Source organism: Anomaloglossus baeobatrachus, chromosome 6 (assembly GCF_048569485.1).
Source record: "Anomaloglossus baeobatrachus isolate aAnoBae1 chromosome 6, aAnoBae1.hap1, whole genome shotgun sequence".
NCBI classification, from domain to species: domain Eukaryota; kingdom Metazoa; phylum Chordata; class Amphibia; order Anura; family Aromobatidae; genus Anomaloglossus; species Anomaloglossus baeobatrachus.
This window is the reverse complement of record NC_134358.1, coordinates 581,336,361-581,352,688: the sequence shown is the minus strand read 5'-3', so window position 1 is coordinate 581,352,688 and position 16,328 is coordinate 581,336,361. Positions and strand designations below refer to the sequence as shown.

Sequence of the window (16,328 nt, the reverse complement as noted above, 5' to 3'; positions counted from 1 at the left end):
ATAATGTGGGGGAACTACAACTCCCAGAAAGCCCCAAAACCCACAAACTACGGGGTGACTTCTATTATTTCTTTAGGACTTGTAAAGTAGGACATTGTGGAGGAATTCCCTCGTTCTCTCTCTCCCAGTCTGAAAATCAATGATGAAGGAGCAATCTCCAAACAAATTAAGCATTTGGGAAATGAATTTCAAAAGAACATTTAGAGAACAATCACAAAGTATAACACAAGTAAAAGCATAGTGATGATGATGACGACAAGACATTGCCGAAAACAGCCCATAAGTCCCTCCACCCCAAACGTAGAACCACTGCAGAAAGGTCCTGATGGTACAAGGTCATCTCTCGTAATCATGTCCGTCCCTGTCGTCCTGGTCACGTATCAGAACTACAGCTAGAACTTGGATCTCTGAATGGGATTTATACCATGATCATCTCAGTCCTGTTAGGTAAGGTCATGTTATCCTCCTCCATATTCTCCAATCATCTGTGGTTGGGATTTAGATTGTGATCATCTCAGTCATGTTAGGTAAGGTCATGTCATCAAGGTGGGTGAGGTCTGATCCTCCTCCATATTCTCCAATCATCTGTGGTTGGGATTTAGATTGTGATCATCTCAGTCATGTTAGGTAAGGTCATGTCATCAAGGTGGGTGAGGTCTGATCCTCCTACATATTCTCCAATCATCTGTGGTTGGGATTAAAGGTCCAGTCACACTAAGCAACTTACCAGCGATCCCAACAACGATAGGGATCGCTGGTAAGTTGCTAGGAGGTTGCTGGTGAGATGTCACACTGCGACGCTCCAGCGATCCCACCAGCAACCTGACCTGGCAGGGATCGCTGGAGCGTCGCTACACGAGTTGCTGGTAAGCTCACCAGCAACCAGTGACCAGCCCCCAGCGCCACGTGGAAGATGCTGTGCTTGGTAACTAAGGTAAATATCGGGTAACCAACCCAATATTTACCTTGGTTACCAGCGCACGGAGCTACACGTGCAGAGAGCAGGGAGCAGCGCACACTGAGCGCTGGCTCCCTGCTCTCCTAGTTACAGCACACATCGGGTTAATTACCCAATGTGTGCTGCAGCTACATGTGCACAGAGCAGGGAGCAGCGCACATCGCTTAGCGCTGGCTCCCTGCTCTCCTGGTTACAGCACACATCGGGTTAATTACCCGATATGTACTGCAGCTAAATGTGCACAGAGCAGGAGCCGGCACTGACAGTGAGAGCGGCGGAGGCTGGTAACAAAGGTAAATATCGGGTAACCAAGGACAGGGCTTCTTGGTTACCCGATGTTTACATTGGTTACCAGCCTCCGCAGAAGCCGGCTCCTGCTGCCTGCACATTAGTTGTTGCTGTCTCGCTGTCACACACAGCGATCTGTGCTTCACAGCGGGACAGCAACAACTAAAAAATGGCCCAGGACATTCAGCAACGACCGGCGACCTCACAGCAGGGGCCAGGACATTCAGCAACAACCAACGACCTCACAGCAGAGGCCAGGACATTCAGCAACAACCAACGACCTCACAGCAGAGGCCAGGACATTCAGCAACAACCGGCGACCTCACAGCAGGGGCCAGGACATTCAGCAACAACCAGCGACCTCACAGCAGGGGCCAGGACATTCAGCAACAACCAACGACCTCACAGCAGGGGCCAGGACATTCAGCAACAACCAGCGACCTCACAGCAGAGGCCAGGACATTCAGCAACAACCGGCGACCTCACAGCAGGGGCCAGGACATTCAGCAACAACCAGCGACCTCACAGCAGAGGCCAGGACATTCAGCAACAACCAGCGACCTCACAGCAGGGGCCAGGACATTCAGCAACAACCAGCGACCTCACAGCAGGGGCCAGGACATTCAGCAACAATCAACGACCTCACAGCAGGGGCCAGGACATTCAGCAACAACCAGCGACCTCACAGCAGGGGCCAGGACATTCACCAACAACCAGCGACCTCACAGCAGGGGCCAGGACATTCAGCAACGACCGGCGACCTCACAGCAGGGGCCAGGACATTCAGCAACAACCAGCGACCTCACAGCAGGGGCCAGGACATTCACCAACAACCAGCGACCTCACAGCAGAGGCCAGGACATTCAGCAACAACCAACGACCTCACAGCAGGGGCCAGGACATTCAGCAACAACCAACGACCTCACAGCAGAGGCCAGGACATTCAGCAACAACCAGCGACCTCACAGCAGGGGCCAGGACATTCAGCAACAACCAGCGACCTCACAGCAGAGGCCAGGACATTCAGCAACAACCAGCGACCTCACAGCAGAGGCCAGGACATTCAGCAACAATCAACGACCTCACAGCAGGGGCCAGGACATTCACCAACAACCGGCGACCTCACAGCAGAGGCCAGGACATTCAGCAACAACCAACGACCTCACAGCAGAGGCCAGGACATTCAGCAACAACCAACGACCTCACAGCAGAGGCCAGGACATTCAGCAACAACCAGCGACCTCACAGCAGGGGCCAGGACATTCAGCAACAACCAACGACCTCACAGCAGGGGCCAGGACATTCAGCAACAACCGGCGACCTCACAGCAGGGGCCAGGACATTCAGCAACAACCAACGACCTCACAGCAGGGGCCAGGACATTCAGCAACAACCAGCGACCTCACAGCAGGGGCCAGGACATTCAGCAACAACCAGCGACCTCACAGCAGGGGCCAGGACATTCAGCAACAACCAGCGACCTCACAGCAGGGGCCAGGACATTCACCAACAACCAGCGACCTCACAGCAGGGGCCAGGACATTCAGCAACAACCAACGACCTCACAGCAGAGGCCAGGACATTCAGCAACAACCAGCGACCTCACAGCAGGGGCCAGGACATTCAGCAACAACCAACGACCTCACAGCAGGGGCCAGGACATTCAGCAACAACCAGCGACCTCACAGCAGGGGCCAGGTTGTTGCTGGATGTCACATACAGCAACATCGCTAGCAACGTCACAAAAGTTGTTCGTTAGCAGCGATGTTGCTAGCGATGTTGCTTAGTGTGACGGGGCCTTTAGACCATGATCATCTCAGTTATCTTAGGTAAGCTGATGTCATCAGGGCTGGTGAGGTCTGATCTTCTTGTATATTCTGCAATCATCTGTGGTTGGGATTTAGAGGGCATTATGGCTCCTTTCCCAGGTTTGGCCTTGTATGTTCTAGCAGTTCTATAAAGTGCTGGTTTGGTTGGCCAGAAGATTGTACTCTTATCAGGTTCACTTGTGAATAAGAAATTGTCATTAATACAGTCAGAATTGTCCAGACTATAATCGATCAGGTCTGGTGAACATGACATGGAAGGAGGAAATACGGCCTCATACATTATACACTGGAATAGGCCTAGAGTCTTCCTGGGCATGTAATATGTAGTCAGGACAGAGAGGTCTGGTTTTATCTGTTTATTCTCTCCTCTAAATCCTAATTACCAGAAGCTAGTCCCTGTATTCTTTTCATGTATGCTCCATGAGTCTCCACATGTCAGAATAACCTCGTTGTCACCTCGTATTGTGGTAGGTTCCTTCCCCATGTGTACCTCTCATCCCAGTATTGTCACTATGCTTCTTGGGTCCCCGTATGCTCAGGTGGTATACCCCTGGTCCCAGTATTCTATTTCTTGTCATGTCCTAATATCTGCCTTGGCTCCTTCCTCTTGTCCCGGTGTTCGCTTCATGTATATCCCTCATCTCAGTGAATTCAGAGAGTCCTATTATTCTCCTTGTTTCCTTTATCTTTTGAGTCCCCTTAGTATTGTGATTTCCATATAACCTCTCATTTGAGCATATACTCATTACTTCCCCTATATCAGACTCAAGTACAGTCATACTCATTATCCTCCTCACCGTTCCCACACTCATCAAATTCTCATGTCCCAAATCAGTGTCCTCCGAGTACTCAGCTCATGTATCTTCCACTTGTCCCAGTATCCTCATGTCCCCATATCCTCCTTGTTTCCCCGCATCCTCCTCATATCCCTGTTATATTCTCATGTTCCCATATAATCCTCATTGTCCTTGTATCATCCACATGTTCCCATATTCTTTTCTTGTCCCTCCTCCTCAGGTTTCTGTATCCTCTTCTTGTTCTCATATCCTCATGTTTCTGTATTCTCCACTTGCTTCCATATCCTCCTCTTGTTCCTGTATCCTCCTCTTGTTCCCGCATCCAGTTATTTCCCTATCCTTCTCATGTTCTCGCATCCTTCTCATGTTCTCAAACACTACTCATGTTCCAGTGTCATCCTCATGTTCCCCATCTCTTTCTCATGTTCTCTGTGATGGTGGAATATGGGGGGTTGTGTAGAATTGTGTAGTTTCGTATTCTAGGCATGGTGATCTGTCCATTCTGTGTATTCCTTGTGTGTACATTGTCCTGTTTGCATGTTAATCCTGCCGGGCTTTTGTCCCCATGTCTGGGGAGGGCGCCTGGGATCTACCTTAACTTTCTGCTTACCTGGGGGATTATTCATTCTGGCTGAGAAAGACAAGAGATAAGGAGTAAGATTGATTCTCTCTGAGGGAGAAGCTGACATCCCAGAGAGACTGTGAGAAAACCCCGATTTCCCTGGAAAAGGACTGCTGGAGGATTGTGACTAACCTCCTGGGACATTTATGCCATTACTGGACTACGTTACCCTATGTGTAGTGGATTATTTGATGGACGTTCTGACTTGCATGGAATAAATGTTCATTGGATTGTTCAATCATCTCTCGCTCTGTTGATTGTGTGATATCGGAAAAGGACCCCGTGACAGGCCCATATGTTCCTCATGTCCCTCCTCCTCCTGTTTCTGAATTTCCCTCTTGTTCCCATAGCCTCCTCTTGCTCCCCTATCCTCCTCTTGCTCCACTATCCTCCTCTTGCTCCCCTATCCTCCTCTTGCTCCACTATCCTCCTCTTGCTCCCCTATCCTCCTCTTGCTCCCCTATCCTCCTCTTGCTCCCCTATCCTCCTCTTGCTCCCCTATCCAGTTGTTTCCCTATCCTTCTCATGTTCTCTCATCCTTCTCAAGTTCCCATATCTTTCTTATGGTGTCAACAACTACTCATATTCCTGTATCCTCCTCATGTTCCCATATGCTCCTCATGTTCCTATATGCTCTTCATGTTCTCATCTCTTGCTCATGTTCCCATATGCTCCTCATGTTCTCATCTCTTGCTCATGTTCCCATATGCTCCTCATGTTCTCAAATCTTCCCCATGTTACTGTATCCTCCTCGGAACCTTCACTGTGTTTCTATAGAAGTTCAGTTCATGAAACTGGAGATTTCTTCCTCTCTGCAGAGTTTAGTGTTGTCTCTGTCTGGCGTCAGATATGTGTCCAATACTGTCACCTATCCGTCCCCTAACAAGTAATGAGGTCCCCAGCTGTACAATGGCCCGGATTCTCCCAACATTTCATGTGCCCAATCATCGGAATTACCTGGAGTCAGCCTCCTTCATGCTTCTGTCTTATTTCAAGGCTTGAACCTCACATATTCTGCCTGCTCAAGAAGAAGCGGATGTGATCTGCCCCATCTTTCGATAGTACTCACTGTAAAGATGTTGGAGCGACGCTTGCTTTGCTTTCGGATTGGTGTTGGGGTACTAGAGGCGGCAATGGTCTCAATGCGAAGCTCTCGTTGGCTTATACTGGGTGTGGATGGGACAGATGAGGAATAATCACTGAATGTTCCTCCACCATTTGTGGCCTGAGAAAGAAGAGAACACAAGAGTCACAGAATATAACAACAGAAAGTGCAGCGGAAACGAAAAAACTGTAATTACCCGTATACCACACAGGTGTGATGTCACAGCCGCCAGAAAAATACTATATATAACCTGGGTACAATACTAAGAAATAAATATTACTAAAAAAAAAATGACTGAATTGTCACCAATCTCTTCAGTGTGATATAGTAATATATACATAGTAATATGGCCGCTCTTCTCCTCAGTGTGATATAGTAATATATATAGTAATATGGCCGCTCTTCTCCTCAGTGTGATATAGTAATATATATAGTAATATGGCCGCCCTTCTCCTCAGTGTGATATAGTAATATATATATAGTAATATGGCGCTCTTCTCCTCAGTGTGATATAGTAATATATATATATAGTAATATGGCCGCTCTTCTCCTCAGTGTGATATAGTAATATATATAGTAATATGGTCGCTCTTCTCCTCAGTGTGATATAGTAATATATACATAATAATATGGCCGCCCTTCTCCTCAGTGTGATATAGTAATATATATATATAGTAATATGGCCGCTCTTCTCCTCAGTGTGATATAGTAATATATATATATAGTAATATGGCCGCTCTTCTCCTCAGTGTGATATAGTAATATATACATAGTAATATGGCCGCCCTTCTCCTCAGTGTGATATAGTAATATATATATAGTAATATGGCCGCTCTTCTCCTCAGTGTGATATAGTAATATATATATATAGTAATATGGCCACTCTTCTCCTCAGTGTGATATAGTAATATATATAGTAATATGGCCGCTCTTCTCCTCAGTGTGATATAGTAATATATATAATATATATAGTAATATGGCCGCTCTTCTCCTCAGTGTGATATAGTAATATATATAGTAATATGGCCGCTCTTCTCCTCAGTGTGTTATAGTAATATATATATATATATATATAGTAATATGGCCGCCCTTCTCCTCAGTGTGATATAGTAATATATATATATATAGTAATATGGCTGCTCTTCTCCTCAGTGTGATATAGTAATATATATATATATATATATATATATATATATATAGTAATATGGTCGCCCTTCTCCTCAGTGTGATATAGTAATATATATAGTAATATGGCCGCTCTTCTCCTCAGTGTGATATAGTAATATATATATATATATAGTAATATGGCCGCCCTTCTCCTCAGTGTGATATAGTAATATATATATATATATATATATATAGTAATATGGCTGCTCTTCTCCTCAGTGTGATATAGTAATATATATATATAGTAATATGGCCGCCCTTCTCCTCAGTGTGATATAGTAATATATATAGTAATATGGCCGCTCTTCTCCTCAGTGTGATATAGTAATATATATATAGTAATATGGCCGCTCTTCTCCTCAGTGTGATATAGTAATATATATATATATATATATATATAGTATTATGGCCGCTCTTCTCCTCAGTGTGATATAGTAATATATATAGTAATATGACCGCTCTCCTCCTCAGTGTGATATAGTAATATATATATAGTAATATGGCCGCTCTTCTCCTCAGTGTGATATAGTAATATATATATAGTAATATGGCCGCTCTTCTCCTCAGTGTGATATAGTAATATATATATATATATATATATATATATATATATATATAGTATTATGGCCGCTCTTCTCCTCAGTGTGATATAGTAATATATATAGTAATATGGCCGCTCTTCTCCTCAGTGTGATATAGTAATATATATAGTAATATGGCCGCCCTTCTCCTCAGTGTGATATAGTAATATATATAGTAAGATGGCCGCTCTTCTCCTCAGTGTGATATAGTAATATATATATAATAATATGGTCGCTCTTCTCCTCAGTGTGATATAGTATATATATATATAGTAATATGGCCGCTCTTCTCCTCAGTGTGATATAGTAATATATATAGTAATATGGCCGCTCTTCTCCTCAGTGTGATATAGTAATATATATATAGTAATATGGCCGCCCTTCTCCTCAGTGTGATATAGTAATATATATATAGTAATATGGCCGCTCTTCTCCTCAGTGTGATATAGTAATATATATAGTAATATGGCCGCTCTTCTCCTCAGTGTGATATAGTAATATATATATAGTAATATGGTCGCTCTTCTCCTCAGTGTGATATAGTAATATATATATAGTAATATGGCCGCTCTTCTCCTCAGTGTGATATAGTAATATATATATAGTATTATGGCCGCTCTTCTCCTCAGTGTGATATAGTAATATATATATAGTAATATGGCCGCTCTTCTCCTCAGTGTGATATAGTAAATATATATAGTAATATGGCCGCTCTTCTCCTCAGTGTGATATAGTAATATATATATAGTAATATGGCCGCTCTTCTCCTCAGTGTGATATAGTAATATATATATAGTAATATGGCCGCTCTTCTCCTCAGTGTGATATAGTAATATATATAGTAATATGGCCGCTCTTCTCCTCAGTGTGATATAGTAATATATATAGTAATATGGCCGCTCTTCTCCTCAGTGTGATATAGTAATATATATATATAGTATTATGCCGCTCTTCTCCTCAGTGTGATATAGTAATATATATATAGTAATATGGCCGCTCTTCTCCTCAGTGTGATATAGTAATATATATATATAGTAATATGGCCGCTCTTCTCCTCAGTGTGATATAGTAATATATATATAGTAATATGGCCGCTCTTCTCCTCAGTGTGATATAGTAATATATATATAGTAATATGGCCGCTCTTCTCCTCAGTGTGATATAGTAATATATATTATATATATATAGTAATATGGCCGCTCTTCTCCTCAGTGTGATATAGTAATATATATAGTAATATGGCCGCCCTTCTCCTCAGTGTGATATAGTAATATATATATATATAGTAATATGGCTGCTCTTCTCCTCAGTGTGATATAGTAATATATATATATATATCTATATATATATATATATAGTAATATGGTCGCCCTTCTCCTCAGTGTGATATAGTAATATATATAGTAATATGGCCGCTCTTCTCCTCAGTGTGATATAGTAATATATATATATAGTAATATGGCCGCCCTTCTCCTCAGTGTGATATAGTAATATATATATCTATATATATATATATAGTAATATGGCTGCTCTTCTCCTCAGTGTGATATAGTAATATATATATATAGTAATATGGCCGCCCTTCTCTCAGTGTGATATAGTAATATATATATAGTAATATGGCCGCTCTTCTCCTCAGTGTGATATAGTAATATATATAGTAATATGGCCGCTCTTCTCCTCAGTGTGATATAGTAATATATATATAGTAATATGGCCGCTCTTCTCCTCAGTGTGATATAGTAATATATATATATATATATATATATATATATATATATATATAGTATTATGGCCACTCTTCTCCTCAGTGTGATATAGTAATATATATAGTAATATGACCGCTCTTCCTCCTCAGTGTGATATAGTAATATATATATAGTAATATGGCCGCTCTTCTCCTCAGTGTGATATAGTAATATATATATAGTAATATGGCCGCCTTCTCCTCAGTGTGATATAGTAATATATATATAGTAATATGGCCGCTCTTCTCCTCAGTGTGATATAGTAATATATATATAGTAATATGGTCGCTCTTCTCCTCAGTGTGATATAGTAATATATATATAGTATATGGCCGCTCTTCTCCTCAGTGTGATATAGTAATATATATATAGTAATATGGCCCGCTCTTCTCCTCAGTGTGATATAGTAATATATATATAGTAATATGGTCGCTCTTCTCCTCAGTGTGATATAGTAATATATATATAGTAATATGGCCGCTCTTCTCCTCAGTGTGATATAGTAATATATATAGTAATATGGCCGCTCTTCTCCTCAGTGTGATATAGTAATATATATATAGTAATATGGCCGCTCTTCTCCTCAGTGTGATATAGTAATATATATAGTAATATGGCCGCTCTTCTCCTCAGTGTGATATAGTAATATATATATAGTAATATGGCCGCTCTTCTCCTCAGTGTGATATAGTAATATATATAGTAATATGGCCGCCCTTCTCCTCAGTGTGATATAGTAATATATATATAGTAATATGGCCGCTCTTCTCCTCAGTGTGATATAGTAATATATATAGTAATATGGCCGCTCTTCTCCTCAGTGTGATATAGTAATATATATAATAATATGGCCGCTCTTCTCCTCAGTGTGATATAGTAATATATATATATAGTAATATGGCCACTCTTCTCTTCAGTGTGATATAGTAATATATATAGTAATATGGCCGCTCTTCTCCTCAGTGTGATATAGTAATATATATATAGTAATATGGCCGCTCTTCTCCTCAGTGTGATATAGTAATATATATATATAGTAATATGGCCGCTCTTCTCCTCAGTGTGATATAGTAATATATATATAGTAATATGGCCACTCTTCTCAGTGTGATATAGTAATATATATATAGTAATATGGCCGTTCTTCTCCTCAGTGTGATATAGTAATATATATATAGTAATATGGCCGCTCTTCTCCTCAGTGTGATATAGTAATATATATATAGTAATATGGCCGCTCTTCTCCTCAGTGTGATATAGTAATATATATAGTAATATGGCCGCTCTTCTCCTCAGTGTGATATAGTGATATATATATAGTAATATGGCCGCTCTTCTCCTCAGTGTGATATAGTAATATATATATATAGTAATATGGCCGCTCTTCTCCTCAGTGTGATATAGTAATATATATATAGTAATATGGCCGCTCTTCTCCTCAGTGTGATATAGTAATATATATAGTAATATGGCCGCTCTTCTCCTCAGTGTGATATAGTAATATATATATAGTAATATGGCCGCTCTTCTTCTCAGTGTGATATAGTAATATATATATATAGTAATATGGCCGCTCTTCTCCTCAGTGTGATATAGTAATATATATAGTAATATGGCCGCTCTTCTCCTCAGTGTGATATAGTAATATATATAGTAATATGGCCGCTCTTCTCCTCAGTGTGATATAGTAATATATATAGTAATATGGCCGCTCTTCTCCTCAGTGTGATATAGTAATATATATATATATAGTAATATGGCTGCCCTTCTCCTCAGTGTGATATAGTAATATATATAGTAATATGGCCGCCCTTCTCCTCAGTGTGATATAGTAATATATATAGTAATATGGCCGCTCTTCTCCTCAGTGTGATATAGTAATATAAATAGTAATATGGCCGCTCTTCTCCTCAGTGTGATATAGTAATATATATATAGTAATATGGCCGCTCTTCTCCTCAGTGTGATATAGTAATATATATAGTAATATGGCCGCTCTTCTCCTCAGTGTGATATAGTAATATATATATAGTAATATGGTCGCTCTTCTCCTCAGTGTGATATAGTAATATATATAGTAATATGGCCGCTCTTCTCCTCAGTGTGAGATAGTAATATATATTATAGTAATATGGCCGCTCCTCTCCTCAGTGTGATATAGTAATATATATAGTAATATGGCCGCTCTTCTCCTCAGTGTGATATAGTAATATATATATAGTAATATGGCCGCTCTTCTCCTCAGTGTGATATAGTAATATATATATAGTAATATGGCCGCTCTTCTCCTCAGTGTGATATAGTAATATATATAGTAATATGGTCGCTCTTCTCCTCAGTGTGATATAGTAATATATATATATAGTAATATGGCCGCTCCTTCTCCTCAGTGTGATATAGTAATATATATAGTAATATGGCCGCTCTTCTCCTCAGTGTGATATAGTAATATATATATAGTAATATGGCCGCTCTTCTCCTCAGTGTGATATAGTAATATATATATAGTAATATGGCCGCTCTTCTCCTCAGTGTGATATAGTAATATATATAGTAATATGGTCGCTCTTCTCCTCAGTGTGATATAGTAATATATATAGTAATATGGCCGCTCTTCTCCTCAGTGTGATATAGTAATATATATATAGTAATATGGCTGCTCTTCTCCTCAGTGTGATATAGTAATATATATAGTAATATGGCCGCTCTTCTCCTCAGTGTGATATAGTAATATATATATATATATAGTAATATGGCCGCTCTTCTCCTCAGTGTGATATAGTAATATATATATAGTAATATGGCCGCTCTTCTCCTCAGTGTGATATAGTAATATATATATAGTAATATGGCCGCTCTTCTCCTCAGTGTGATATAGTAATATATATATAGTAATATGGCCGCTCTTCTCCTCAGTGTGATATAGTAATATATATAGTAATATGGCCGCTCTTCTCCTCAGTGTGATATAGTAATATATATAATAATATGGTCGCTCTTCTCCTCAGTGTGATATAGTAATATATATATAGTAATATGGCCACTCTTCTCCTCAGTGTGATATAGTAATATATATATAGTAATATGGCCACTCTTCTCCTCAGTGTGATATAGTAATATATATATAGTAATATGGCCGCTCTTCTCCTCAGTGTGATATAGTAATATATATATATAGTAATATGGCCACTCTTCTCCTCAGTGTGATATAGTAATATATATATAGTAATATGGCCACTCTTCTCCTCAGTGTGATATAGTAATATATATATAGTAATATGGCCGCTCTTCTCCTCAGTGTGATATAGTAATATATATATAGTAATATGGCCGCTCTTCTCCTCAGTGTGATATAGTAATATATATAGTAATATGGCCGCTCTTCTCCTCAGTGTGATATAGTAATATATATAGTAATATGGCCGCTCTTCTCCTCAGTGTGATATAGTAATATATATATAGTAATATGGTCGCTCTTCTCCTCAGTGTGATATAGTAATATATATATAGTAATATGGCCGCTCTTCTCCTCAGTGTGATATAGTAATATATATATAGTAATATGGCCGCTCTTCTCCTCAGTGTGATATAGTAATATATATAGTAATATGGCCGCTCTTCTCCTCAGTGTGATATAGTAATATATATATAGTAATATGGCCGCTCTTCTCCTCAGTGTGATATAGTAATATATATATAGTAATATGGCCGCTCTTCTCCTCAGTGTGATATAGTAATATATATAGTAATATGGCCACTCTTCTCCTCAGTGTGATATAGTAATATATATATAGTAATATGGCCGCTCTTCTCCTCAGTGTGATATAGTAATATATATATAGTAATATGGCCGCTCTTCTCCTCAGTGTGATATAGTAATATATATAGTAATATGGCCGCTCTTCTCCTCAGTGTGATATAGTAATATATATATAGTAATATGGTCGCTCTTCTCCTCAGTGTGATATAGTAATATATATATAGTAATATGGCCGCTCTTCTCCTCAGTGTGATATAGTAATATATATATAGTAATATGGCCGCTCTTCTCCTCAGTGTGATATAGTAATATATATAGTAATATGGCCGCTCTTCTCCTCAGTGTGATATAGTAATATATATATAGTAATATGGCCGCTCTTCTCCTCAGTGTGATATAGTAATATATATATAGTAATATGGCCGCTCTTCTCCTCAGTGTGATATAGTAATATATATAGTAATATGGCCACTCTTCTCCTCAGTGTGATATAGTAATATATATAGTAATATGGCCACTCTTCTCCTCAGTGTGATATAGTAATATATATATAGTAATATGGCCACTCTTCTCCTCAGTGTGATATAGTAATATATATATAGTAATATGGCCGCTCTTCTCCTCAGTGTGATATAGTAATATATATATAGTAATATGGCCACTCTTCTCCTCAGTGTGATATAGTAATATATATATAGTAATATGGCCGCTCTTCTCCTCAGTGTGATATAGTAATATATATATAGTAATATGGCCACTCTTCTCCTCAGTGTGATATAGTAATGAAGGGAATTTTGTTACTTACCGTAAATTCCTTTTCTTCTAGCTCTTATTGGGAGACCCAGACGATTGCGTGTATAGCACTGCCTCCGGAGGCCACACAAAGCATTACACTAAAAAGTGTAAGGCCCCTCCCCTTCTGGCTATACACCCCCAGTGGGATCACTGGCTCACCAGTTTTAGTGCTAAAGCAAGAAGGAGGAAAGCCAATAACTGGTTTAAACAAATTCACTCCGAGTAACATCGGAGAACTGAAACCGTTCAACATGAACAACATGTGTACCCGAAAAAAACAAAAATCCCGAAGGAAACAGGGCGGGTGCTGGGTCTCCCAATTGGAGCTAGAAGAAAAGGAATTTACGGTAAGTAACAAAATTCCCTTCTTCTTCGGCGCTCCATTGGGAGACCCAGACGATTGGGACGTCCAAAAGCAGTCCCTGGGTGGGTAAAGTAATACCTCAAGTTAGAGCTGCAAAACAGCCCTCTCCTACGAGGAGGCAACCGCCGCCTGCAGGACTCTTCTACCTAGGCTGGCGTCCGCCGAAGCGTAGGTATGCACCTGATAATGTTTGGTGAAAGTGTGCAGACTCGACCAGGTAGCTGCCTGGCACACCTGTTGAGCCGTAGCCTGGTGTCGTAATGCCCAGGACGCACCCACGGCTCTGGTAGAATGGGCCTTCAGCCCTGATGGAACCGGAAGCCCAGCAGAACGGTAGGCTTCAAGAATTGGTTCCTTGATCCATCGAGCCAGGGTGGATTTGGAAGCCTGCGATCCTTTGCGCTTACCAGCGACAAGGACAAAGAGTGCATCCGAGCGGCGCAGGGGCGCCGTGCGGGAAATGTAGATCCTGAGTGCTCTCACGAGATCCAACAAATGCAAATCTTTTTCATACCTATGAACTGGATGAGGACAAAAGGAAGGCAAGGAGATATCCTGATTGAGATGAAAAGAGGATACCACCTTAGGGAGAAACTCCTGAATCGGGCGCAGCACTACCTTGTCCTGGTGAAAAACCAGGAAGGGAGCTTTGGATGACAGCACCGCCAGCTCGGATACCCTCCGAAGAGACGTGACCGCTACCAGAAAGGCCACTTTCTGTGAGAGCCGAGAAAGTGAAACATCTTTCAGAGGCTCGAAGGGCGGCTTCTGGAGAGTAACTAGTACCCTGTTCAGATCCCATGGATCTAACGGCCGTTTGTACGGAGGGACGATGTGACAAACCCCCTGCAGGAACGTGCGTACCTGAGGAAGTCGTGCTAGACGCTTTTGAAAAAATACCGATAGCGCTGAGACTTGCCCTTTAAGGGAGCCGAGCGATAAGCCTTTTTCCAAACCAGATTGCAGGAAGGAAAGAAAAGTAGGCAATGCAAATGGCCAGGGGGACACTCCCTGTGCCGAGCACCAGGATAAGAAAATCCTCCACGTTCTGTGGTAGATCTTAGCAGACGTGGGCTTCCTAGCCTGTCTCATGGTGGCCACGACCCCTTGAGATAATCCTGAAGATGCTAGTATCCAGGACTCAATGGCCACACAGTCAGGTTCAGGGCCGCAGAATTCAGATGGAAAAACGGCCCTTGTGACAGTAAGTCTGGCCGGTCTGGTAGCGCCCACGGTTGGCCGACCGTGAGATGCCACAGATCCGGATACCACGACCTTCTCGGCCAGTCTGGGGCGACGAGCAGGACGCGGCGGCAATCGGACCTGATCTTGCGTAGCACTCTGGGCAAGAGTGCCAGAGGGGGAAACACATAGGGCAGTTGGAACTGCGACCAATCTTGCACTAAGGCGTCTGCCGCCAGAGCTCTGTGATCGCGAGACCGTGCCATGAAAGCTGGGACCTTGTTGTTGTGCCGGGACGCCATTAGATCGACGTCCGGCCTTCCCCAGCGGCGACAGATTTCCTGAAACACGTCCGGGTGAAGGGACCATTCCCCTGCGTCCATACCCTGGCGACTGAGGAAGTCCGCTTCCCAGTTTTCTACGCCGGGGATGTGAACTGCGGAAATGGTGGAGGCCGTGGCTTCCACCCACATCAGAATCCGCCGGACTTCCTGGAAGGCTTGCCGACTGCGTGTCCCGCCTTGGTGGTTGATGTATGACACCGCTGTGGAGTTGTCCGACTGAATTCGGATCTGCTTTCCTTCCAGCCACTGCTGAAAGGCTTGTAGGGCAAGATACACTGCCCTGATTTCCAGAACATTGATCTGAAGGGTGGACTCCTGCTGAGTCCACGTACCCTGAGCCCTGTGGTGGAGAAAAACTGCTCCCCACCCTGACAGACTCGCGTCTGTCGTGACCACCGCCCAGGATGGGGGTAGGAAGGACCTTCCTTGTGATAATGAGGTGGGAAGAAGCCACCATTGAAGAGAGTCCTTGGCCGTCTGGGAAAGGGAGACTTTCCTGTCCAAGGACGTCGACTTCCCGTCCCATTGGCGGAGAATGTCCCATTGAAGTGGGCGCAGATGAAACTGCGCAAACGGGACTGCCTCCATTGCTGCCACCATCTTCCCCAGGAAGTGCATGAGGCGTCTTAAGGGGTGCGACTGGCCTTGAAGGAGAGAGTGCACCCCTGTCTGTAGTGAACGCTGCTTGTCCATCGGAAGCTTCACTGTCGCTGAGAGAGTATGAAACTCCATGCCAAGATATGTTAGTGATTGGGTCGGTGACAGATTTGACTTTGAAAAGTTGATGA

At 42.1% G+C, this 16,328-nt stretch overlaps 2 protein-coding genes across 8 annotated transcripts in view; one reads left to right on the top strand and one right to left on the bottom strand.

Moving 5' to 3' along the window:
* LOC142243730 (uncharacterized) overlaps positions 1–16,328 on the top strand; it is a 1,240,762-nt gene that overhangs the window by 342,797 nt on the left and 881,637 nt on the right. The window lies entirely within an intron of this gene.
* The window catches only part of LOC142243729 (arf-GAP with GTPase, ANK repeat and PH domain-containing protein 3-like), a 367,370-nt gene that overhangs the window by 160,988 nt on the left and 190,054 nt on the right, over positions 1–16,328 (bottom strand). For both annotated transcript variants that reach the window (XM_075315925.1, XM_075315926.1), the window contains exon 8: positions 5,564–5,719. In XM_075315925.1, coding sequence (XP_075172040.1) covers positions 5,564–5,719 — 156 coding nt within the window. The remainder of the gene's footprint in view (positions 1–5,563; positions 5,720–16,328) is intronic.